The sequence below is a fragment of the Lepisosteus oculatus genome, chromosome 6, assembly GCF_040954835.1.
Source record: "Lepisosteus oculatus isolate fLepOcu1 chromosome 6, fLepOcu1.hap2, whole genome shotgun sequence".
NCBI lineage: Eukaryota > Metazoa > Chordata > Actinopteri > Semionotiformes > Lepisosteidae > Lepisosteus > Lepisosteus oculatus.
Window position 1 is genome coordinate 18,536,001 of NC_090701.1, and position 26,946 is coordinate 18,562,946.

Sequence of the window (26,946 nt, forward strand, 5' to 3'; positions counted from 1 at the left end):
AAACTCTTTCATACTGTATGTTTTACACACCTTGTCATGGTGTTGTCTTCAACATAACCTAACCACAACCTTCCAGCAACATTTGAAAATGTTATAACAACATTTTAGAAAAATGTACATTACAGTCACAATATTTCATTTCTTCCAAGCTTAATGAAAATTAATGCATTTGATCAGGTGGCATTTGAACTGTAATGCACTTCCTCAAAGGCTATAACAGGATTTGACATTCAAAAAGGACCTACATGGCCTCATTTTGTTTCTTATTTTGGAGTTCAGTATATTGGCAACATAAAAAACACTCTGACACTCCTCTACTCTTTGAGTAAAAAGTAAATCAATAATAGAAAAAAATGTATTACAATAGGTGAGAAAAGCCGGTGCCTTCAGAAATACAACAGCTGGACATTGAGCTCAAACCTAAAACAACAGATAAAAAGCAGACCTGCGTGCGTAGAACAGAAAAACATTTAAAAATAAATACATTTTAAAAGGCTCCGAGTGTAAATGAGAAGCATTATTTTACATATTTTAATATCACAGGTTTTATTGAGACCAAAATAGTAAACATTAATTTTCATGTTTTCTTACAACACTGCTATAAGTTGTGTGCTTAAATTACCAAATGATAACAGAACAGAGATTACTTTGTTTTAAACTTGTTACTCTACCGCAGACATACTCAATGGTCATAAATAATGGTGTGGACCACACCGCTAATTTCTTTACTTCAATTACTGACAAAAGGAAAAAAAAACAACGAGTTAAAAAAGCAAGTAGTTGTTGCATTTTATTTATTTATATTCATCAATTCATTAAACAAGGCATTAAACAGGGATGGGGTGATAGGCATCTAGATATGAGGCACTTAGGTTGCGCGAAAGGCAGCAGTCTCGAATGGCGACATGCAGTGATACCTGAAGGTGTAATTTTGGCCGTGGTTATTGTCCCAGAATTCTCCAATGTCCGTCTTGCAATAAACGGCAAAGTGGACTGAGCAGCTGGGGTCTAAGAATGGGGGTGTGTACATCGTGAAAGAAAACTTCTCACCGCAGGTAGTACTGTCTTCGCCTGGCACTGCTACGGCTTGCGCGTCCACGAACGACAGCCAGTCATTGAAAGTGTACCTCACCCCTATTTCTCTTCTACTGCCGAAATGAAGCACTCTCACAAGCCCTCGGATGTCAAAATGAGTGACCGTCACCTTTTCCAAAGCCACTTTGTTTTCTTTCACTCTATTTTCGAAATCGGGTGACTCCACGGGCTGTTTAAAAGTAGGCACCAAGCAGTCCAGTGTCAGGCTGGCCTTTAATTTGTCACAGAGATCGCCGAGAAGCTCCCTGTCTTGTTGAGGAGGGTAGGTCTGTAACCTGGAGAAAACTTTGGATGGGATATGCGGGTCATCCGCAGCACTGAAGTGCTTCACACTGGCCAAACTGAGACCCAGCGCATCTGCAAACTGAACCCTTTTCCTGCAGCTCTGAGAAATCTCATTGAACAAGGTGGCTTGGTCCGGATAAGCAGGCAGAGATCTCGCCCTCCTTCTATCTTTTAGGAAAACGTCTTGCTGATCCAAGTGTGCAAAACCGTCAGCATGTTTACTGCAGATGTCTGACGGCACTTCTCCGCCCCCCTTTAGATTGCTGTGTTCCACGGCTTCAGTCCGGAGAACGGACCCTTCTGCAGTTCTCGAGTCGGACGTATCGTTGAACTCAGTTTTGTTTGTATCCATGAGTTGTTTTCAGTGCAAGCGAGTGCACGTTTAGGGGGGAAAATTGCTCTGACTTATTGTTGCTCCCCCCCCCCACCCGTGTTTTTAAGAATATCCGGAGAGGTCCGGGAGAACAAGCTGCCTGTTGCTGTCCAGCATCAGCTAGTTTTGTGGTGCGTCACAGCAACGTAACTTAGAAACACAATATTACGGAAATAACCAAACCAAGAAGAGACACACCGGGCAACGAGGCAAACAGCACGTACTGTAGAATATTATAGGCTCATTATAATAGTGAAAGTAGCCTGTGGCTATTTAGACATAATATTGGCGAGCATGCGTTTCGAAATTGAAATTATACAGTAAGTTCTATTGGGGAGGTGCGGCAGCGGGCGGGTTGCAAATAAAAAGCCGTTTAATTCCACACTGCGTCGAATGCGCTTTCTTTGCGCGCTGCGCTACATGTAATATCCAGGCAGCGAACAAAAGGATCCATTTTGGTATAAACCCACATACACTCATTGCACACAAGAGAGAAGACTTCTAAACTATAACTGGCATTTCCTATTCTCAGTACAGTTTTGAAGTAGAGTGTACAGTACATACAATATAAGCTTGACCCTGTTGCGTCTGACATGGGACAGCTGTTTGAAATAACGCTGTCAATCCCAACAGGCTTTATAATTTTTTGTTAAGTCTGTCTTGTACTTCGTTGTCCATATACAATCACCGTGAGGGTAAACGTCTGCGTATGTAGCGATGACATTTGATTTATAACAGGGATAGCTTTACCGCATTGACATGTTTTAGCATCCCTGTCATTAATTTGCACTCAGCAGCTTTTGTTACGCTTAAGCCTTTCACTCGTATCTCGTTGTTTTAAAGTAATTATTGGCTAACTATAACAAGAATAACATGATATAACGCATATTTTGCGTGAAAACGTTTTTTTTAAGTCAACAGATAACTCAGAAGTTACCAAATGTAACGAAAGAATATCGGATAGTTTACCTTTTAACAATAAATGACTTAGGCCTGACCACAATTCTAAAAAGCGTCGAATCGTTAACGGCTGAAACATTGAAGTGCTTTTGAAGCACCAGTGTTTGTGTTTCAGCAGTAGTACTGCATAAAACCCTTGATGAACTGGAAAATACATAAAAACTTTTTGTCAAAGCTACTTACAGCACCATGACTAAGTCTGTATAACTTGCCTCTAAAACCTTTCCCCCCTAGGGGGAAACTATACAATATGCTGCCTCATTCATACAGATAAAAGGTTATGTTGGTGATATGAATTATTTATTTTACATTCGGTAGACACTCAACAGTTGTTAGAGCACTGTTCGCGTTATGCAGTGAGATATACAATCTAAATAATATATATTTACCATTTTATAAGTAATGTATGTATTGTAATGCAAGTAAGTCTATGCTTGGATAATAACAACAAATGCTCAACAGAACAAAATAATGAAAATGGGAAAGAATTTGTAGAAATAACGTCACACAGGAAAAGCAGCTTGTTCATCATATCACATCTTTAAATATGTCCTTTAAACCCAATGGTTTGAACTCAGTTAAGTAAATCAGCATAAATTACATAACACAGACTTTGCGCATTTAAAAGCTAAATGTACTAAATACGTCACAAAGAAGGCAAAAAGTGTACTATCACAAATATCTGTTTTGATGACCAGTGAACTACGCACATATTTGTTCGCTCGTGTACCTGAATAACAAAGCACTGCGGGAAAAAAAGCGTTTATATTGGAGTGTCCGGTCCAAAGACTGACCGCGCTAAATAATGCAGTATTATGTAATATTATACTGTAGATCCCGCATCAAAAGCACATTTAACACATGCTTTTTTAACTGCGTTTTTCTGTTTGATTTTAAAGTCCAAGAAACACTTTTGCCTAGTAGCATTGCTTAACAGAAATCTGTCTCCATCTACTTTTCAATTTGCAGCAGCCTAACAGAGTACGACATCGGATATAGTTGTGTCGCATTGTTGCATATCAAAACTATACTGCCTTCACCAGCTGGAATTAACATTATGATCCTTATTTTTTTCCCCCGTTGTAATGGGTACATTTGGTACTTTTCTTAAGATTATTCTGAAACTGAGAAACGAAAAGCTATAGATATTCAATACATTGTTTCAAACGGGTAGACAGTAAAATTAAAAATTCAAATTAACATTTACGTTGATAAGTTCTGGGCACGATATGCACAGTTTGGTATAATATTTTAATAGTGTATAATTTAATTGATTTACAGTAGTACAGTAAAATTACCATCTGTTTAGATTAAGCAGTGGTAGAATAGCAATTATAAATTCAGGAAGATAATTGAGTTACATCTCTGGTAAACAAAAAATATTTTATAGAGCCCCTGTTCCCCTCTTCATCTATTAGATGAGTCAATATTATCACATTGTAATAAAGGCTGATTTGTTAATTTAAATGTTTTTTCCCCTTAATTGCATCTGGTAAATAAAACTGACATTTCCTTCCAAAGGAGTGTGCTGTGGCTCCTGTCTTCAGAAAATTTAATGAGACCGCTGAAATAAAACATGTCACAAAAACAAAAACTTGTAACAGAGTTTTCAAAAAATGGTTCCCGTGAAAAAAGTACTCAAAGAGATTAATTAAAAACCACTCAAAACAAATAAAAAACATTGGGAAACAATGACGGCCAAAAGCAATGAACAAAAAATACACACTAAATGTGTATGATCTTCTAGTAAGAGAATGGAACAAAATCAGAACACAGCGTAGGTCCAATTGCAAATCTCCAGATAGTGTGCAGTTGTCTTTTAAATGCAATAAAGTCAGTAGTCTAAAATATTAGGAACCCCAGTCAAGTATATAGACCACAACAGGTAATATTCTGGTCAAGGAGCAGGAGGCAGAATTTCATCACTTTCTGACCAGGATGATCCCCAGATGTTTATCCTTGTAGATCCCGTGTCTCCTGTGTTTGTAAACAGAGTGTAAATGTCACCTCCACTTGGGTGTTGTAGCCGAGGTGCAGGAACTCTCTGGTCATGGATTTACTTGCCTCCAAAGAATCAACCCCTTGCCTTGCATTATTTTGAACCTGAGACTACACATTGGGCATTGATTTGTTGGTGCACCTTTGGGTTGGAAATCTCCTTTGTACTGTATGTTCCCAGCACTACCTCTCCTTCTGCAGTGTCTTCTGCATGTGAGGTTGGACATACCCCCACTGTCTGCTAAATTCTGGTGGGAGCATGGAGACTCCAGCTGCCTGTTAAGCATTGAGTCCCCACCAGGGACCTTTGTTTGGTTGTTTTGGTACGTAAAATGACCAATTCTGCCTGCAGGATGAGTGAGCTTAAAGGCTGATGGATGGAGACTTTGTGTTGAACCTGCACCTCATTGCGCCGACTAGTCTACCCTTTTTGCCAAGATTGCCTCAACCCTGTGTTCATGGTGGCTTGGGAATGCCTGTTTCCATTCCTGATGACTGCAATTTGTCCTTGAAAGAGCATGCTAGGCCCTCTAAAGTATGTACGGTCAAAGAAACAAAGTCATCCACCTTTGTAAGCCACTTTTAGATGGCTTCTTATTCTATCTAACAATAATGCGGCTTAAACCACATCACCCCAAGTTCTACAAGAGAAGGTTGGACAGGACTGATGTGGCAGGGTACCATTGACCTGATTTGGCATTCAAGCTCAGTAAAGGTCTCTGAAATGCACTTTCCCATTGGGGATCCCCATAAGTCCTTTTTAGGGATCCAGGGCTACTAAGCCTTTCCCTCCTCTGCATACTGCTGCCATCTGCTGGAATGGACAGGTTTTGGGAATGGGAAAAATGCAAAACTGGCCACCCCTGTAACAACTGGCATGAAAACGAATTAAATCAAAACGAATTAAAACTGCACTGTTTTTATTTTATTTTTAGCACTTCCATTCAAGTAAGATTGAAAGAATCTAAATAAAATTTAAAATTTAATCTGAAAGGGCCTGGATTCTTTTCTTTCAGCGCTATTTTAGTTTTTTTATTATGTGGTTGTCCTCTGTTTGTGCAATGCCCCGTTGGGTTTTTTTTAGAAACCTTAGTGCAAATGATTTTTTGTTTCACCCAAAATAAAAATCTGAATCTTACTAATTACTCCATTTTACCGTTTTATTTTCTAACTGTTAAAGGAATATTGTCTATCCAAAGGAATTCCATGCATCCATTTTCTAGCTGCTTCTTCCAATTCAGGATCACAGGAGAGCTGGAGCCTATCCCGGCAAGCAACAGGAGCAAGGCAGAGCAAATAAACAGTTGTATTTAATTTATGTGCCAGAACTCATCTGGAGCACTTCTACAACTAGAGAATGTAAAGCACTTCCAACACCTGAACATCATCAGAGCCACACAGCTTTGATAAACAGTCCTCTTTTATCTTTGCAGTTGGTTCTTACTCAGGTCTGGTGAGCATCCAGGAAACCAGTAATGTGGTGTGGAGCTGCATACTGAATTTGCTCTTCTGTCGCAAGGACCCTAACACCACACCTTAAGATCTGTTCACTTTATTGGCCATATACAATTTCTTGTATAAGAACAAGGACAATGTACATTTTTCTGGATTACACAATAAACAATGACAATGGAAAAGTATCACTGGATGAGATCCACTAGCTACTAAAAGCCAAACCCACTCAGTAGATACAGTAGGCTGAATACACCCCTGTAGTTTGAAAACATTATATTATTTTACATTAAAAAACACAGATACTGTATATATTGTCCAATGTTACAAGCTCTGTGGGAATGTTCCAACACTTTCAGTCTGAGCTGAATTAAAGTCCTCCAGGGTCCTGGGCAACCTCTGTTTCCTATGCCCTGTAGATGGAGGCGTTTTTAAGAGTGTATTGAATTCAATGGGTAGATAGGTAATACAAATTTAGGATTTTGTTCGAAAACATATTTATTGAAGAAGAGATATTTGTTACAGTTTTATCATAATCATAAAAATGCTCAAAATTTCTCCATAAACGGTTTAATTTTCGTACGTCTTTGGCAGTCTTTGGATAATACGGCCCTGCAAACATTGACGTCTCAGGTTTGAAAGCCGCATTTTTTAAAGCCCTCCTTAAATACAAAAGTACTATTTTTTATGGTTTCTCGCTTTCCTTCTTACGAAGGTGTTTCTTGTTTGTCACTCACATTACCGCACAAAGATGATGTACTGTATGACTGTATGGAGCACTGGTTAAACCTCCGGTTTATAGTATAACTCGAATATTGTGGACTCACTTCTTACGCGGGGTTCTGCTCTTCTGCTACAGTTGAGCAAAGAAATTTACTATTATTGCAAAAATGTCTAACTGTATAAATGTATAAATCTATATAATATATACATTTAAGATGATTTAGATAAAAGTATCAGGGACATTCGAAAATATGTTATATGTGTTAATAGAATATATAGTTTGTGCTTCCTAAGCGGTTTGCTGTACTACATAGCCTGTACTGAATCTCAAGGTTTTCGTATCCCTGAGTTTGCTGCATCCACAGCTAAAACACCATGAAGACGTTTGTGTTTGCGCAGGACCTGCGCTTGAAAAACTACACAGCATCAGCAACTGCGTGCGAGGTTAGTGACGTAAGGCGCAGATTGGCAGGTCAAATTCGCAGCAGGGAGCACGCGACAGGAAGTGATGTCATCTGCGTCATTTTACAGCCTACCATTGGCTACTCAAAGGCGCGTGTACGAAGTGGTCAAAGAACCAAAACAGAAGAGGAAATACTTCTCATCTTGAGCCTTGCTTTTGCATAAACGAAGTAACGCGTTGAATCAGCTTTGATGAAGGCACTGTTTTGTGCTTGTGACTAACAATGCTGACTGACCTGGAGAAGTGTCCAAGGCATTTACTGGTGTGTGAGAAATCGAATTTCTTGAATGAAAAGTCACGTCATGACGTCCACGTGGCCGGTCACTATTTTAACTACAAGGTGAGTGGTGAGTGTTGAGTGTTGAAAACGTGATGTTTTTTGCAGACGCAAAAATAAACGGTGATATTTTAATATGCTTACTTTACAAAAGAGCAAAAGCATTCGGTCGCTTCTAATAAGACAGTCTGCGCTAAAAGGCTATACAGATTAAGATCTGATTTACAGTATGTTGTCTCCAGGGAACAGCTGCATGAAATGAACAGAAACTGAAAATGAGCCAGAACTTCCAGAATTCCAAACCACCAGAGTCCTATAAGCAGAATTCGTGTATACCACATCATCTCTGTCTTCTTTTTGCTTCTATGTTCCTGATAGATTCTTCCACTCATGTGGTTACGTCTTTGATTTAGCAGAATCCTACCGGTAATTTGGAGTCTTATAAGTGATTCCAGGGCACCTTTTCAAGTCTGATTTCGTTATGTATTCCTGGTAGATTGTTTTCTTACAGTATTTAAATATAATAAGAGTGTATGCATCTTGCACTGGGGCAGCTTCAAGTGAAAAATACTGAGAGTCGTGGGCTGTAGAATTTGCAAGGACGATTTTAGTTCAGAGACAGATGTCATTAGGAAATTAATCTTCGAGTGACAGAAACAGGAAACGGTGACGTCAGACAGAAATGCTGTTTGTAACCTATGTTGAAAAAATATTGGCTTTTATAAAGACGGACAGAGTAAAGGTCTGAAATGCCCGGATGTATTTACAAATCATATCCACTTGTATCTAAAGACTGACCTATGGTGATTCTGCTACAGTACAGAATTTATTTTGAATTTTGATTTTACTGAATTCGTACATCTTGGTGTTTTCTAACTTCTTCTTCCAATTCAGGGACACAGGGGAGCTAGAGTCTATCCTAGCCAGCAACAAGTGCAAGGCAGGATACACTCTGGACTGGATGTCAGTCCACTGCAACTGGGAGAAACACAGACAAACGCAGAGAGAACATATAAACTCCACACAGATATCACCTCAGGAATTGAACCCAGGGCCCCAGCACTGCAAGGCAGCAATGCAAACCTCTGCACCACTGTATCATCAGAAGCACTAGCAAAGTTAACCTATGTGCTTCTTCAGAATTAACACTGAAACGTGAATCGGAGACATACGTGGAGTCTAAGCAGAAGTGCAGGTTAAAGTGAGAACAGGAGGCACTTCTTCACACAAAAGGATGTGGGTGTCTGGAACAAGCTTCTGATGCCATCTGCTCTTCCATGAAATGCCTGGATAAGATCCTTGGATTGACTTATGACCAACCGAATTAAATATATTGGCAAAAATGGGCTTCCCTCATTTGTAATGTTTCTTACGTTCTCATACAACATTTTTCTACATCACAAAAACACATCACAAAAAACTGAATATTGTTAAGGTTCATAGGTTCAGTTTTTATGAATTCCAGTTGTGCCATCAGTTTTGTCACTTAAAAGCAATACATTGGTTTCTTAGAAAACAGGTTGGTTGTTATAAATTCTTTTGTTATAGTGTGAAATTAGTTTGACATGCACATTTTCATTTTATGCATCTTATGTACTCCATTGTATCAGAAATCTGAATTGAATTTCTGTTTTTCAAACCATCCTTTAGAAAACATAGTAATCGCTTTTGTGGATTTACAAACACCAATCAAAGGTGATTTTAGTGTGTTGGGACAGTAGAACCAGCTGCCTCCAGAAAACGAACAGAAATAAAGCAGAAATTAAGATTAAGATTAAACTGTTTTTTTATCAGTGTGGACTGTAGAAATGTTTGGTCAGGGGAAGTTGTTTTCTGGCAGAAACAAGTGTGTACATATGTATTTTGGTACAAGTAAATGTTACTTTCCCCATGCTGAAAAATATCCAGGTGTGAAGAAGGCTCAAGGGCCAGAATGTTTCTGCTTTCAGTGTGGATTAACCCTCTTCTTCCTTCTTTTTTTTATAGCAAATGCAAGTTGATGCAGTGCCTCATTCATATGCATTTATGCCTTTTGCTAAAAATCTGACAAATAGGAATTGTATATCCTAAATTATCCCTTTTGATTGTTCTTTTTAACAGGTTTCTGTTTTAATTCCTGAGTGTGGAACACTACCATTGGGGCTAAAAAGCATTGTGAATAGCATTGCAAAATATTATTTGGTGAAGAACTTCCCCATCTATAAAATACTGGAAGAGAAGTTTCTTGAAAAGCAGGTGAAAGCAGGTAGACCTGTTTTAATTTTCACTGGAGTTTGAATTTATTAGTGGTCGGGTTCAGTCGTTTATTCCCATGATTGATTCTGAGAAAGAGATTGAAGACACACCACTTCTGATTCCCTAAAGAAAAAATCTGTCTGCTCGTTCATGTGAATGTCTTCCCATTCCTAAGGCGCAGTGTTCTGTGCATTAAAATGAGTAGCATCAATATGGATACTATATTCACACCAAATGCAAAATGGAATACTATGACAATGATTATTGTCAGACATTATCTGGTTGCTTGGCCTTGTGTGTTATACTGTTAGATGAAGGCACTTTATGCACAGTGCTTGGAATCTGTGGGAAACTTATGCAGTCCTCTGTGTGTGTGAGTGCCCTTTTCAGTGTGCCTGATGTCTGTAGTTCTGACTCTTGCATCTGATTTGAAAGTTTTTGTATAATTGCAGGATCCCTCTGTGCTCTGTCATACAAAACCAGAATAGACCAAGACAACACTTTTGCACTTCTTCCAACGGGTAAGATAGATCAAGACGATTTTACACTTGATGAAAGACAGAACTCCATGAATATGCCTGTCCGTGAAGACCATATGTTGATTGTTTGTAATCCTTTTATCCTGTGTACGACCCTGTGCCATACTTGAGCAGTAAATGTGTGAAATGCTCTCAATTGTAGCACAGAATATCTGTTTTTAGGCGTGGGAACAGTAGTAAAGGAAGGAAAAGTGAAAACATCTTGTTATTCGGGTAGTTTTTCTATGATTACCTTAATAACTAAAATGCCTTTTAATTGCAGGAAAACTAGTTTTATCTCTTGATAAAGACACCTACGAGGACCTAGGATTGGAGGGCCAACCGTCACAGTATAACCACAAGGTGCCTGTGAGATATGGTGAGTAGTGGCTTGGCCGTGCTGTGCCGAGGTGGTGGAAATGCATGCTGACAAGGTTGCACATGCATACTATATGTTTGAAAGAGGTCTTCTTTATATTGAAGTCTCCTTTACCTTCAGTTACTGCTTATCCAATTCGAGGTCCCAGTGGCCCGAAGCACCGAGCGCAGGCAGGATACACTTTGGATGACACGCCAGTCCATGACCGGGCAGACGCAGACATGCAGACACTCACACTAGACCCAGTTTTCCAAGAAGCCAATAAACCTACCAGTATGTATTTGAAGCGTGAGAGGAAACCAGAGCACCTTTCTGAACACGGGGAAACCATACAATCTCCACGCAGCACCCCAGGAATTGAACCCAGGGCCCCAACACTGTGAGGCAGCAATTTATTTTTTCTCCAGATTTCCAAATCCTTTTGTTTATTAAATAGTAAATGTCATTTCTCTTATTTAACTTTGCTTTGGTGTTCTTTTTAATGTTGTATAATAATGTGATTTTCACTCTTCACGTTCACTGCTTTTGCCTTATGTTTGTAAGTTTATTACTTACAAACCCTCCACCACCACCAATGTGCAGCATCCACCTGGATAATGCGACGGCAGCCATAGTGCGCCAGAACGCTCACCACACATCAGCTATCAGTGGGGAGGAGAGCAGAGTAATGTAGCCAATTCATAGAAGGGGATTATTAGGAGGCCATGATTGGTAAGGGCCAATGGGAAATTTGGCCAGGGTGCCGGGGTTACACCCCTATTCTTTTCGAGAAACGCCCTGGGATTTTTAATGACCACAGAGAGTCAGGACCTCGGTTTTACGTCTCATCCAAAGATCGGCACCTGTTTACAGTATAGTGTCCCCGTCACTACACTGGGGCATTAGGACCCACATAGACCGCAGGGTGAGCGCCCCCTGCTGGCCCCACTAACACCTCTTCCAGCAGCAACCTTAGTTTTTCCCAGGAGGTCACCCATCCAGGTACTGACCAGGCTCACACCTGCTTAGCTGTGAGTTGCAGGGTGATATGGCTGCAGGGTGATATATCATTATGGCTGGAGGTTGTGTTTTTGGTGACAATGTATATACAGTATACAATATAGAATTGTTTTACAAAAACTCATAGTTTAATTCAACTATGAGTTTAATTCAAGCAATTCATAGTGCACCAAAAACTGTGTTCAATATTTGTAATTCTTTGTGATGAACTAGTTTTTTACACACACCCGAAGAAGGCTCCACAGCCGAAACGTTGCGTTTCCTCTCTTCTCTTTTCAGCATGGAAAAAATCTATTACTTGTTAGTTTTTTACAGTATTCATGCCTTTTCTTCTTCCATGGATCTGATTTTGTTTCCCTTTTCCCAGTTATTACCGTTGATCTCGCTGATAAGTCTTTGGCTCCTGGCACAAACAAGTATAAACGTGTGATGTGGGCTCTGAAGGAAAAGGTGCAGCTTAGAAGTGATTTCCTAATGGCAAAGCACAAGCCAGGTAAAGAAACAAAATATGTTTCTCCTGTGTAGCTACAACTGCAGCAGATTATTCATGCTTTACACACAGTTCTTACCAGAGCTTAGCAAAATAGCATGGTTCATGTCTTTTTTTCCTCATTTCCTGTGCTTATCAGGTCCCTTTGTCAATTACTATACATAAAAACAACCTTCGAGGGGAAGCCTTTTGGCCTGTATTGGTCAGATACAGTCTAAGCACTAAATTACTTAATAATAAAAAATCCATCAACAACACAGACTTGTCAGTTTGTTTTGAACTTCAGTATGTCCATTTATTTTTGGGTGTGTCCAAGTGAGCCATAGTTTTTTGTTAAACCATCATACTCTACCTTATTGTACCAGCACCTTCTGTTTAGTTTACAGCCTCTTTTACCAGTTTATATGTATGTTCTGTACTCCCTTTTGAATTATGAGTCTGCAATTTCTCAACCAAATGCTAAATTCTCTCTCGCTATATTAATAACATCAAACTTTTGGGTTAAAAAAACAACAGAAGGGTTTATAATCATCCACTGCCATAAAGAACGTAAGGTTTACTTTGTTGTGCTTTTTTTGTATGTATTTTTCTAAAACAATAGGAGTTAAATAACTTGACATTTAACTTAAAAAGGTTGCAAGGCTCTAACTGTGAAGGAGAAGACTTGAACATTTGGGAGAAGGAGCCACCTGAGGAGGACTTTTTAGGAAATTCACTCTGGTTTGTAACTCTTTAGTAGAACTGATGATTTCCTTCTTATTTCACTAAGATGAGGAAGAATGCCCACTAGCGTCTTGCTTCACTGATTATCAGTACAAGGAGTACAAGCCTTCAGTCTCCACACAGACACTGAGCGATGTGCCGTGTCCTGTCATTCACTCCAAGCACTTGAAAGGGCAAGCAGAGGAGTCTTGTGATTCCCAGGAGTTCGTAGAGTGGCTGGGTGCTGTCACAGCTGGGATTGAATGGTAAGTTAGGAAATCCCTCTTTAGTTAGTTTAAAATGTGGTATTTTTAGTTTTAAATTATAGGTTTCCGTTCTTCGCCTGTGGTTAATTTTCGATTTTCCTCTTCATCCATCCATTTTCAAGGGATACATACAGACTCCACACAGACGGCCACCCGGGTCTGAAATTGAACCCAGGGCCCCAGCACTGTGAGGCAGCAAAGCTAACCACTGCACCTCTGTGCTGCCTGCTTTCTCTTCAGGCAATGCTTAATCCTGTATTTTAAAAAGGAATCATCCACGCTGACTAGACCACTGGTACACAGGCTTCTTAAACTAAACCATGACGTTGTTTTGGTTGATATGCCATTTTAAGTGCTATCAGAATTTAACAACTGCCTGAGTGGTTTTAGCAATATTTACTTGGTTTGCATGTTTTACTTGGGAGTTTTACGATTCCGGAAGAAGAGTTACAATTTTACATTGGAATGTAAAGTTTTGAAGTTTTGAGATTTGAGTGCCCACTTTCCCCTAAATGTTTTTTGCAAGTGCACAAAGTGGAAGTCTTCAGCAGTTCTGTGTCATATCCTCATCACCAGTCCCAATGAAACTCTAGTACCAAAGTGGCTCATTTTCTTACGTAAATAACACTACAAGGTTTTAAAGAAGTGTTTGGCTTTCTCTTTGATTTCTGGGTGAATACCCAAATCCACATGTTCTATGACAGCATGAACAGCCCTGACAGAAACATATCCTAGTTATAAAGGCAATTACAATCCTGGTCTGTATTGGGCAGCATGTCTTTACGTGATCTGATGGGCTTTAGTACTAGTGTTGGAGAAGGCTACTGTTAACAAGTAATGCATTACAAATTAGTGTCACTGAGATAATTACTTTAAAAAAAATTAACAACAAGGTGAGGGAAAATAGATTTAAAAAGCAAGCCGTTACATTAATGTTTGTAGAATGTGTATACTCTAAACTCTATACATATTTATTGGAAAATGTAATTCTTTTCATAACTTGTAATGGCAGTGCAGTAACTTGGCTACAAGGTGTAAATAACTGCTTTAATGTTTTCAGCAACAATGAAGCTTCCAGTTTCCTGTCTACATACTGCTGTCCTGACCCTAGAATCATAATGGGGAAGGCCTGTCTGTGTACTGTGACTGGATTCCTGCTCCCAGAAAACATTTACCAGTTACTGGAAGAGATACGGTAGGATGGAGATCATAAATATGCATTATGTTGTTCAGGAAAAAGGTTCTCATAACTGTGCATCAGTTTTTTGTGAACAACATTATTCTGTTGTTCTTAAACTACCATTAACTCCCTACGTTTTGGTGTGATGTTGAAGCAAATAAGGTAATGCAGCATTTATGATATACCCCCCATCAACTGCTTACGTATTTTAAATGTTCTTGTTCCTTTATCTGTTGCAGTATTTAACAAAATTGTTGCCACCTCCTGACGTAATGGTTGAGTTTGTGCATGTATGACTTTCTTCTAATGTTTACTACCTGCTCTGAAGAAGATACTTTGACTTGTAGGAATGAGTGTAAGATATTACTTCAGTTTGCTTAACATTTATTGCAACCTCCACCAAACAGACATCTTATATACTGCGGTTTCTTTACTTCGCGTTATTTCACTTAGTTCTGTTTTTTTTAACTGTTTGCTTTTTTCCTGTTAGGCACTATTTTGATGAGCCGAAGTTTGCACCCTGGTCAACTTTAACAGTGCATGGCTTTTCAGACAGCCCGGTGTCCTGGAGCACAGCTGAGCATGGTTTCCACAAAGGAGGAGAAAACATGTATAGCTTTGTCATCTTCAGAAACGATGATTACTGGTTATACATGGCAACAGGGGCTCATGATGCATGTCCACCTTAACCTTTAACTCTTTTCCATTTTTCATTTTTTTCTGTAATATCTCAGTGTATCAGTCCTGAATGCTGTGTCGTATCAGACACACTGTTTCAGGCTTCATACTCTGGGATCTAACTTACAATGCTGAATTTATTTGCAGTACTTTGATGGCCTATACATTGTATTTTGTAGACTTGTATTTATTTTGCACCTGAATTTTGTTTTGAAATTAAACTGTCCTCTGTTCCATCCTAATTTTTTTTACCACTCAGTGTTACTGCATATTTATTTTGTTCTTGGGAAGTTATATTTCACAAATAACTCAATTAGGATGTAGGAGAATGATATCAAGGGAATTAAGGATGGTTCTCTGCTGAAATACCCGACCATCAGACTTGTTCGGCTGTAAAAAGGCTCAAGGTTGATTATTCTTCTCAAAGGAGGACGTGTTAAGAATTTCAGTATGTTTTCTCATTCTCTGACTTGCTGGAAGAAATGTTCTGATTTCCGAAGTGTTGTTGCATTCCCACACAAGCTTGAGCTGTGAAACCACTCTCATGCCATGTCGTTACAGTTTCAATTAGACACAGAACAGAGGTTACTTTGAGTTTCTATTTAAATGTACTGATTGCAGTTTCCTATTTTCTTAAATTAATATTCCCAAGAAAACTTTTCTTTTGTTGCAGCAAATTTAGTCTACAACCTCATGCTGATTCTTGAACAGTCAGTGAAGTTCTCCACATTAGTAAAGTAAAATCCTAAATACAATTTGTTTTGCTACATGCCCTTTTAGAAACAAATCCTCTCGTGTAAATTCCTGCATGTGCATTACAGAGTTTGGGTATCATACTGGAAATATTTTTAAAAATTGGTAGGACAGCTTAGAGGCATATATGTTAGGAATGGTATTCCAAATGATTAACAATAGAAACACATGCTTAATTGCAGAAAATTGCATAATAAAATCAAAACTAATTTCAGTTTATAAAATACATTTTTAGTATTCTATTGGTTTTGCCAGCAGTAACATTGTATACACTTTCTGCTGAGTTAAAAGTGATAGCATCTTAGTTCATTCTCCTTAGCATATTAGAAGCTATTAATAATTGGAGGCAATTAAGCGATATATCAATGGTTTTCTATAACATTTTAAGTAAAGGATGCCATTTTAAATTTTCAATTTTTCAAAAATGTGAATACAAATTCTGAAGACACCATGAGATCTGCTACAGAATTATTGCTAGCCATTCATGATGAGAGCTAGATGATTTTATAATTGCAGACTGCCAGCTCTTTAAACCAACAGGCTACTGTTTTTCCCAAACATTTGCAAATTCCACTAGAGATAGTAAAACTGCAACTTGATATACCTAGTAAAGCTATTTGTTTCTCATTAGCTGGGTTATTGACCTTTCACACAGGGTTATTCTCATTATCACACACAAAACACACATTTTGTATATAATGTATGAAATAATTTTATTTTAACAAGTTTTGTTTTCACAGCTGAATATTTTACTTATTAATCTATAAAAACTTTACAGATTGTACAGTACATATATATATTTATATTTATAGTTTCAAACTACTCAACAAAAAATAGGTCCCACAAATGAAAAAATACTGTACCAAGAATCCAGGAAGGCAGATATACAGACTGTACAGTGCTGCAAATGGAAGGGGAGGGGGTGGGGGGTCAGTTCAAATAGAAACCTCTTGACTGTACAAAAATAAGGTTTGATTTAAAGGATCTCTTATACTCCCCTCTGCCATACATTCAGCAAGATAAATTCAAAAAATCTCAGGTAGTTTTCAATACCTGCAGTCAGAGAGCAATACCCACTCCTCAAAGGAATGCAGAATATGTCTATGTACATTAGGGTGGGATTTGAATGCCATATTTATAAATAATGTGCTATATATATAGACAGAGCCGTATAGATTCCATGTTGAGAGAGTCCAAAGTCACCATGTTTAATTATTTACCCTTATTTCAGACAATCTCCTAAGAGAGAATCTTATCTCCTAATCACGTTTCTGCTCTGTATCCCGAATTACAATTATAACAATAAAAGACTTCTTAGATTACATCCAGAATGCAGGAGAGACAGAAACCGTTTCCAATTTATTTAAAAAAATCTTATGTGAAGTCACTACCTAGATTAAAAAAAAAATAATAATACTGGAATTGTCCAGACATACTCTTCTAAAAGTAAGGGTTCATTTCTTTCAACCGAATTAATATGTATACTTGATATCTACAGCCAGATACTAGTTGTTGCCCCTTTGAACTTGGATACCCTGAATAAATAAATGCAATCCTTGCAATGAAAGCTAAGGTATATCCAGTTTTAATTTTTCAGTATTTTAGTTTCTATGTTTGACTAAGACTCAAATTCTGTATTTTGCATTACTAGCCATTAGTCTTCAAACTGTATTTTCAATTAAACCTTGAATTTCAGATAATTAATTTTACATGAAGAACTGAATGCTGATCTTTCCTCTGGTAATATTGAGCTTGATTTAAAAATTGTGCTTTTTTGTACTGTAAATAGGTTTTTCCATCATTTACAAATGTAAATGAGACAAGCAGAATGGATTTCATTTCTGAGTTGATCAAAGTGCCATTTTTATTTATTTTTTCTTCATCTCCATTGGCAACAGTTCTTACTCTGATGGGATAATTCATACCACAAGGTCTTCCCTGTTTTTTCCTTCTTTCTTTTTCACATTGCCTTCAAAGATCCCACTCCAATCTCCTCGGGACTGATCAAAACTAATGTGTTTTATCAAATTCAAAATTAGACCTGTATTATTCACCAAAGAATTCACATAGAGCCCTAAGAATAAGCAAAAATATCTCGTTATAAACTCCTTTGTTTTTGCAGAGAAAGCATTCAATTATATATACAGTAGCTTCAAAAGGCACAATGGGTTTTTACTTACTGACCATAACAATAAATAAGTATTCCATGAGAAATTAAGAATAATCCAAAACTGTCTTGGATATTAATGAAATCTGTTACCTAATGTTTATTTATTGTATAGTAAAACTCGAACGTCTAGTTGGTTCATTAGTTTGGAAGCTTGAGAGCTACATTTGTAGGCCGACTTGTTGACATTCAAATTATGTCCCTAAATACACAATGAGCCACTGTACATGTGAATAAATTGAAAATTCTTTTGTGAAATCTATATTATTACGATTAAATATGAATGACTTTCCATTCTGACCCTGAGAATTGCAGATTCTTTTGTGAAATGGGAATACACAAGTACAGTATGGATTACTGTGATTTTTGCTCTGTATTTCTTAAAATCTGATTTTTGTACAAAACAAATTAGCCAAAATCTTCCAATTGTTTTACTGCACGTATACACACAACAAGCTTTTAAGGATTTTTTTCAGATTTTTTTCCAACAAAAATTAAATCTTAAAAAGATATAAAATCTAAAGACTTCATGATTATGGAATCAAATTACAAATGTAGCCCAATTAGCAACAAAACACTTCAAACACTTCACTTCTTGATAGCAAGAGTACTGCTGCCCAGTTTGCCTTTATAAATACATTACTGTATTGCTAACATGACCAGATAAGCTTGTACTATAATCAACAGTGCAACACTACAGTTCACCGAACTGCAGGTTCAGCTTTAAGGGTAGTGTATAAAAGGTGTTACTTTGGACCTTACCAACGCAGATTCTAGCCCTTGGTGTTACAATGAAAAACAGTACAAAGAATGTATTGCATCAAGATAAGGAAGCTTTTTTTTCTCTAGTTTTCTTGGAAGGAATTTGAATAATGTGAGTGTTTCTTCTTTAACTTATTAAATAAAATATTTCTAAGTAAAACTAAAATACATTTACACAACACAAAATATTTGGTGTAACATATTCAACCTACTGAGAAAAGAAAAATACAGAAAACAACTCCTTTTCTCTTTCTTTTGTATATTCATCTTGCCCAGCAATGGTAAGCTATGAACTAGATACAACCAGATAAAAAAAAAGCTACATTAAAAGCTAAAATTAGATACAACATGTTTATTTTTGTCATTTATCTAATACTGCAGAATAGAAGAGGCATTTCATTAAAAGTGAGTGGTTTCTTCATGCTGGGAAAGTAATATTTCAGGCTTCCAAATGAATCAAAAGCAGGTGAAAAAGATGGTAAGACAAATCTTTTCCAGATGCCAGTTGACCGCTGAACTCTGGAAATGTGTGGAGCAAAACAATGAACTTAAGAGGCATCTCATTCTAATGAATCTGCCCACCGCTTAGCGCGTACAAACTACATCTTCACCTTTGGAGCCTTGCAGAAGAGGACACAATGTTACCCGTTTTCTAATTTCCTTTTTCCTGTGAATTTAATCATAAGGCTTGTTCATCCTAATACAAAAATATACATTAATCCACCCTTATAAATAAGACAGCTTCCTGCTTCCACCCAAATTCTAAAAGTGTGGTCAGAAGTACCAGCTCAGAAGGTCCATGCACATTAGACTGAGGCGCTGGACGGCGTTCCCTTCAGTCCGTTATTCTCGGCTCCCAAGCTTGCCAAACCTACAGATGAGCACTTTTTCAGCTTGCACTGCTAATCAATTTTGCCCCCAGTTCTGAACATCTGCAATGCGTACAACAGTCCCCGGTGTGGGAGTGGTTCTGAGGTTTAGAACTCATCAATCTTCTTCTGCAGGTATTTAAGAATGGAGTCCATACCCTGCGGTGAGCCCCAGACCCTCTTTAAGACCTCACACTCTTTGTCGTTAGCCTGCTCCAAGGCTGCCTTTGTGGCGTTCCGCACCAGGGCTTTGGATTCCCGGAGGACCTAGGGAAGGGAAACAAAATGTTCTCCGTTACGATGAGGGGATGCAGCCCTTCCACTTGGGGTGCCGCCCTCCCGATCTTAATCTGTACAAAAGCCAAGTGGGGAAACCGAAGAACAGGACTTCAGAACAGGATGGAACTCTCCGCAGTGAAGAAAAAGAAAAGATTTCATGTCCAATTCCCTCTGCTGGCTGCAGCAGGTGGAGGACCACACAGCAGGAGAAAGGAGGAGAGGAACTCGCTGTGCTGTTCTGAGGCCCTGTTAATGGGTACCCCTCTTCTACCACCTACCACACACACTTGTGCTCTTATTACATCAAAGGTAAAGCTTTGAACTTACCTTGCTCCTATTGTGAACGTCTACAGCATTTATTTCTATTTGAATTACAAAACCTGTTCTCATGCTCTAACATTGAGGGCTCTATTTTAGTAATAATAAAAAAGATTTGTTTCATTTTGCAATACAAGACAAACTAATACTTTTTAATGAGATAAAAAATCTGAAAAGATGGGTTCGACATGCCCGTGTTCATGGGAAGCCCTTTGATAACCCAATCCTCATCTGAAAAGCACTTTCACTTTTACTGAGAGCTCTGTCTAAAATACATTGTTAATATTTGTAATTAAGAGGTGGAATAAGAAATGATATAGGAACAAAACTTTCACACTTTTATCCTTTTAATGTATCAGATATGTAAAACAACTGAATTTAAATAAATTAGTAAAATTATTTTTAAGCATTTTACTTTTTATATTTTAGTTTAACAGTTCAAAGTATTCATCTAATTTCAGTGTTTGAAACAGACCTAGTGTGAATGCAGTTTTCATTTCAAATTTGAAAATCTACAAGAACTGAGAAAAAAAATCACATTATATGAATATTGCATATGTGAATGCTTCTGTAAGTAACTGAACAAAACCTCCATTCAGAAAATATTTTCCATAGCCTTTTTTTCTTGAAATTTAATACCATGGGCCTCGTTAATCTCTATTACAGTCATATATTATTCAAACATGTTACAGTTCAGTAACGATTTAAGCAAATTTCGGAAAACAAAATAGCTATGACCTGTATGTTTGACTCTAATGTCAATAAACCCACATTCTGCTGGCTTTGAATTATTCAAACAGCAAATCTGGAATTTCAGTACGTAGCTGTAATATAATATAAAACTGCTTAAAACGGTGATGTGGAAAACATTGCACATTTGATTTTTTAAAACAATTTATATACTGTTAATGTTTGATTAATATTAATACAATAGGGTATGCATTAATTTAATGAAATAACTTTTTAACTACTATACTACTAACAATGAGAAATATTCTTGTTTTCCAAACCACAAATATGATTGTGGAGCATATTACTAAAGAAATAACACTGTTTTCTAAACGCTTATGCTGTAGACAGAATATAGCACAAAAATGTGTGTACAAATTATGTTCTCTCAGTGATTAAAACAAAAAGATAACATTTGTTCACTGCTGTAACTGTGCTGGTAGGCCAAGGTCTCCCTAGCCAATCTGACAAACACACAGTACAAATCTCTATGGGAAATACAATATCAATTTTCTCTTGGCAATTTAGAAACTGACAAAAAGCATCTTATAACTAGGGGAAAAAATACTTAAGCAGTTGGGTAAATATTTAAAGACAAACTTTCCAATTTTGCTAACATTTCTTTCTGAAAAAAAAGTTATTGTCAATCTAAAACTAAACAAAACTGAAAACCATAGTGAGGGTTATGTTAAAATAGCCATTAGAAAGCCTGATTAACATCAGAAAAAATAAAATGAATTATTTTGATTAAATGTGCTTTTATAATGGGGAGAGGCATTTCAACACTGCCTGTACATACAGTACTGAAAACATTCACAGCAGGTTAACATGAGTTTACTACAATGAAGGAGAGAATTAGTGTGATCAGTTGATTTAATTGAAAGATTAATTAATTATAAAAATATGAAAAGAAAGGACATGATTGTCTTACATATTACAGTAAAATCCACTGTAAATAATACAGCTGCATGTACTGTAAGCACAGAAGTAGCAGTGATCAGCTCTCCTTATATCCTAAGATGTTTGAACTCTTTTTTAATGTTTTTAAAAGTGTTAATATGGAACAAGCTACCAGCCATGTGGCTGAAATTGATACCCCGGCTTCCTTCATGATACAGCTGAATGAGATCCTCTGATAAATTAGCTACTTAACTACCAAACAGGTGTGCTGAATGGTCACTTTTTGTAGTTCTTAATCTGGTTGATGGATTCTTTTTCTATGTCTTGTTAATTTCATTTCACAAAATTTCATTGGAGTGAAGGTCAGGGGAATTTTTCAAATTAAAAACAGGTTGGAAAGAATGTCCAGAAGTTTTTAAAGAAGTTGTCTTGTATCTTCTTTTGTTGCTTAGAAACAGCACTGCGTCCCAGTATGTCTTTGAACAGTGGGAGGAAACTAATGCCCAGAGAAAACCCACGTGAACAGAGAGAGAACATACAAACTCCACACAGACAGCACTCCAGGTCCAGAATTAGTCAGGGCCCCTGCACTACAAAGCATAAAGGCTAACTGTAAGTAACTAAATATGTAACTATGTATATTTTTCGATTAATATACACCCCTTCCTTCCACCACTGTTAATTGTAACAAAAGCTGTGGAAATGCGTGCTTGAGAGTTTAAAAGAACACTCACGAAAAGCAGACTTTCTGTTTCTTGTACTGCTGCAATGCCACTGATTGAAAGAGAGAGTAAAGGTGCTCTTGTAATACTGTCAGGAAGATTGCAACATAAAGCCAGCAGGGAATTGGGCTCTATATATCCACCTCGTTACTCTGCAGAACTATTCAATAGAAGGAAGCATCTGTGAATAACCCAGATATATTTTGCCAATAAGACCGTGACATTAAGAGGGATCATGTGTGTCTACTGCACAGTAACAATTACCGTCATTAATCCACCTAAAAGTGATGGGGTTGCTGCAAACCCAATTAACATCTTTGCGAACCTATCCATGATAAGGCAATGGACACACTGTCACTGTGCTGTAGATCTGCGTAAGATGATATCTCCCTCAAAAATGGTAGAAGGTTTTATTCTTATTTATCCCACTTCCGTGCCTTGTGTGACAATAATACCACTTCCTTATTTCTGAATTTACAAATGTGCTAACTGGGGCCAATAGTCATGTCATGCTCGGTGTTATACTGGCCCCATTTTGAAACTAGCATGAATTTGGGATGTCTGGTAAAGTGTTTTAATACACACAAACATATACATGTAGATGTAGGTGCACAAGGAGAAGACAAAGAAAGACAGATAAACACATAAGTGATTAGGTTTGAACATTTATTTTGTCAGCAAACAGTATTATCATGAGGAGCCACACCTTGGTTTGGTGAGGATCCAAGACCATTATTTGCAAATGTGCCAATTATGCCTGTGGCGGTTTGGGTTTTGCTGTATGTTCATTAACCTTTATTCACTTATTTTCAAGTTTAGGCTAGACTGATAACATTTCTGTTATGCCCTTGGCATCTGCATAGTCATCACAATGGATAAATCATGTGAGTGAAACCCAGTTTTTATCTCGAGTTCCCAAGCATGCTATTTTCACCTCACTGCTTACTTGAAACTGTTAACGTGGTCACCTCTTACGGACACCAGACTTTACCATCTGTGTCATTCTCACAGCACCCTGCAGTTTTAAGTGCTACCCTGGGCATCTGTAAAAGGTCATCTCTTATATTTAACAAAGACCTGAATCAGTACCTATGACAATTTACATGATGCGGACAATGCACACTAAAACTACACAGGGAGAAGTATGATTTCCTTTTCAGCTGAACTTATTTGCAAATATTTTTTTTTAAATATGAAAAATTATTTGAGCATGTAAAAGCAAGTTGCCGGAATGCTTTTGCAGGTTTCATTAAAATGTGCAATGATTCTTATACATCAACATTTCTCTCTACTTACCAAAATTCCAGTAAATGATTATGAGCTGTTTTTTATTTTGCTCATAAAGAATAATTGCCTAACCGAAAACACATACTTATGTTGAATACCTGATTTGCATATAATGTGCTGTTTCTAGCCTGTTGAACGGTAGCCTATATTAGCCTATTCCAAGAGGAAAACAGAAAATCACCATTGCTTTACTTTTTCACTTCTAATTGAGAGCTCTAGGTAAAGACACTATTGTTAAGTAAGAAGACAACTAACACCAGGACAGACTAATATGTTTAGATTAATTCTTGCTTCGTGCTACAGGAAACACTGAATCAAGAAGAAAAAAAGACGAGCTCATGTGGTATTTTGCCATAAATAAAATAAGAGCAGTAAGGTAATAAAAGGAGGCTAAGATTTTAGAAATGAAGTAAATGTTAAAGAAAAGTCAAGAACAGTCTTGAACAGACTGATAAAACAATGTTTTTGTAGAGACTAAAAAAAACTTCAAAGAAAAATGTGTATGGAGATGTGAAAGATATTTAACTGGATTCTGTTCGATCCACATGAAGTGTAGAATTAAGTGTGTGAAATGTCAGAAATTAAAAAAAAAATTAAAAGATGACTTACAACTGAATTACAAGAGACTAGCTCCCTAATGCGCACCATCACCTCCTGAGTGAACGTTCCTGGCCAGAACACTTGTGAGACCAGACCCTTGGCACACGCCTCCTGCGCGGTCAGCTTCCTTCCGCTGAAGAGCATCTCGTTGGCCTGGGGGGACAGGGAGAGGGAAAAAAGTCACGCACTGGGCTGAGGCTGAACAGAAACACAGAGAACCCATGTTAACCTCATCTCCGATGTCATTACAATTTGCACTCGCAGTTCATCAATTCATCTATCCATCCATTTTCTAGCTGCTTCATCCAATCCAGGATCCCGAGGGAGCTCAAGTCTACCCTGGCAAGCAACGGGCACAAGGCAGGATACACCCTAGCCAGGTGCCAGTCCCTCGCAAGACACACACAGGCACAAACAGTCACACACTCGCACCAGGACCGATTTTCCAAGAAGCCCATTAATTCCTTGGACTGTTGGAGGAAACTGGAGCACACGCTGAGGAACCCCATGCAACCATGGGAAGAACATACAGCTTCAAGGCAGCAAATGCTAACCACTGTGCCACCATGATGCCCAATTACAATTCAACTACCTTAAATACTTATTAAAATATTTTGATTATTAAAGTTTTGTGAGCATGTTTTTCCCATACTGGGCATTTTGAGGTTAGTTCTACCAATCTAAAAAGAGCTTTAAAGGCAAGAGCAATAACTGTCTTATTTTAAGGAACAATCACTCAATTTTGAGAACTCAACTTGAAGAGCCTGTTTAGAGTGCAGATAACATTCAGACACTTTAGGATTTAGTCCTATGTGTTGCTATTTAAAGTTATTAAAATTGAACAATAAATTCAAATAAAAATCAGTTATGGTACATTCTTTTAATCGGTTAATTTCCCCATATGTTCAATAAATAATCGATTAATCGACCGTCTTACAATGTGACAAAGTATTTAAAAGGAGTTTTGTTGTTAAATATTGCCCTCTAGCGGTCTTTATCCATACTGTAGGTCAGATACCATTAAGGAACTACAGATAGAAGGAGGTTTTTCTCAGTCCGTTAAAGTACCACCTGCGTACAGGAATATTACAATATCAATCTATTCAAACTGCACATAAATACTTTACTAACAATTGAGAAGGTCTTTCGCTTTTATTCTTTGAGCTGGTTTGTATTCCCAGGGAATTATATAATGATAATGGTCATATTTCCGTAGCACAGCCATTTTCCCACCGTTTTATCATCACTGAAAAGTTTCGTGCAGTACAGTATACTGCAGTCGTAGTTGGTTGTCTTTACATCCACATCCATGGATTCATTTTAGGTTCAACATTTCATAGACGCATTTTCACACAAACCGTGCAAATAACTTTTTTTGGTGCTTGTAATATAACCGTCACAGCGGTCCTCGAAGAACAAGACAAGAAGCACTATAATGGGAACCGTGTCGAAACAGTATCTAGATCATGTATGCAACTGCAATTAAAGATACCAAGTGTTTAAAAGGCATCTTTAATGAACAATTTACAAGACGGGGTTATATCGCTATCCGTTCAGCCATTAAAGAAAATCATTTTTTTCCAAGTTGAAAACACAGTTTAATTGATAAAAGCTTATTAGCAGTTCACTCGCAATTTTAAAGGAGAGTGTCACCTCCCTGTCGCCGGTCATTTCAACTCTCGCTTTAATGCGTGTTTCGGACTTGATTAGTCAATTATGGATACATTAATCAAGCAACCCCGCTGGTGTGCTTCATCCATTAATCCGTAATCATCTAAAACCCCTAAAATAACAGTTACAGCATGAATAATAATATAGGATGCTGTTTTAACTTAAAAACGCCGCTTGTGAACATCGATGTGGTTGACAGGTAAAGGACAAAACCTGTAATTTTGTAAGGAGGCTGTTACAACGCAGTCCCTTTTCATTATGGACAACACAGAGCCCTAATCTGAACCACAAACATCAGCTTCAGGAGGAAAACCCAAACTCAAAACTGCACTTTTTGATACCTTTACTAACACCATCCAACAAAACAGCTCCTTTACAGAATGTCCCCTGAATGTCATCTCAACCAGCCTTCTTGTCCACAGTTCCCTGCAACAGAAGCCTGCAAATACATAACAATCAGCATACAGTACACATGAACAGCCCCTTTGGAACATCCAGCAATCTCATTTAGTGATTGTCTGGCATAAAGCACCCTGCCTTCAACATTGCCAAACCAGAAAGAGACCGGTCATCTGTTTCATACAATAAAACAGAGCAGTGAGGGCTATTGCCTCAATGTTAGAAAGTTTCAAAATCCAAAAGAATCCTTCAACGTGCTTCATATACTCCTTCAGCACTTAGTGGTTGACAAATCTGTTGACTCTTTCAGTGCATTTCCAGATTGCTGCCATCCAGACCTCCCCTGGAATCTGCCTGCTTTTCGATGTCGCCCTTCTTCTTTTTGCCTCCACCCCACCCCTCTACCTCATACATCTG

General features: G+C 37.8%; 3 protein-coding genes across 4 annotated transcripts in view; 1 reads left to right on the top strand and 2 right to left on the bottom strand.

The window, feature by feature from the left end:
* Positions 1-777: 777 nt before the first annotated feature.
* On the bottom strand, positions 778-1,883 carry ppp1r3g (protein phosphatase 1 regulatory subunit 3G). Its single transcript, XM_006634395.3, has one exon. The coding sequence runs from the start codon at positions 1,730-1,732 to the stop codon at positions 869-871; it is 864 nt and encodes a 287-aa protein (XP_006634458.1). The 5' UTR covers positions 1,733-1,883; the 3' UTR covers positions 778-868.
* A 5,515-nt stretch (positions 1,884-7,398) lies between these two features.
* Positions 7,399-15,315, top strand: rpp40 (ribonuclease P/MRP 40 subunit). Its single transcript, XM_006634381.3, has 8 exons — positions 7,399-7,689; positions 9,727-9,871; positions 10,314-10,382; positions 10,663-10,758; positions 12,125-12,250; positions 13,017-13,215; positions 14,276-14,410; positions 14,886-15,315. Exons 1-8 carry the CDS (start codon positions 7,573-7,575, stop codon positions 15,082-15,084), a joined length of 1,086 nt encoding a protein of 361 aa, XP_006634444.2. The 5' UTR covers positions 7,399-7,572; the 3' UTR covers positions 15,085-15,315.
* Positions 15,316-16,516: 1,201 nt separating this feature from the next.
* The window catches only part of cdyl (chromodomain protein, Y-like), a 140,061-nt gene continuing 129,631 nt past the window's right edge, over positions 16,517-26,946 (bottom strand). Inside the window, exons 6-7 of one of the 2 annotated variants that reach the window (XM_015354582.2) lie at positions 24,505-24,612; positions 16,517-19,891 (exon numbers count right to left, since the gene is read on the bottom strand). In XM_015354582.2, coding sequence (XP_015210068.2) covers positions 19,733-19,891; positions 24,505-24,612 — 267 coding nt within the window. In that variant the 3' untranslated portion in view covers positions 16,517-19,732. Of the gene's footprint in view, positions 19,892-24,468; positions 24,613-26,946 lie in introns of both variants that reach the window. The other variant, XM_015354581.2, reaches the window with a different exon arrangement.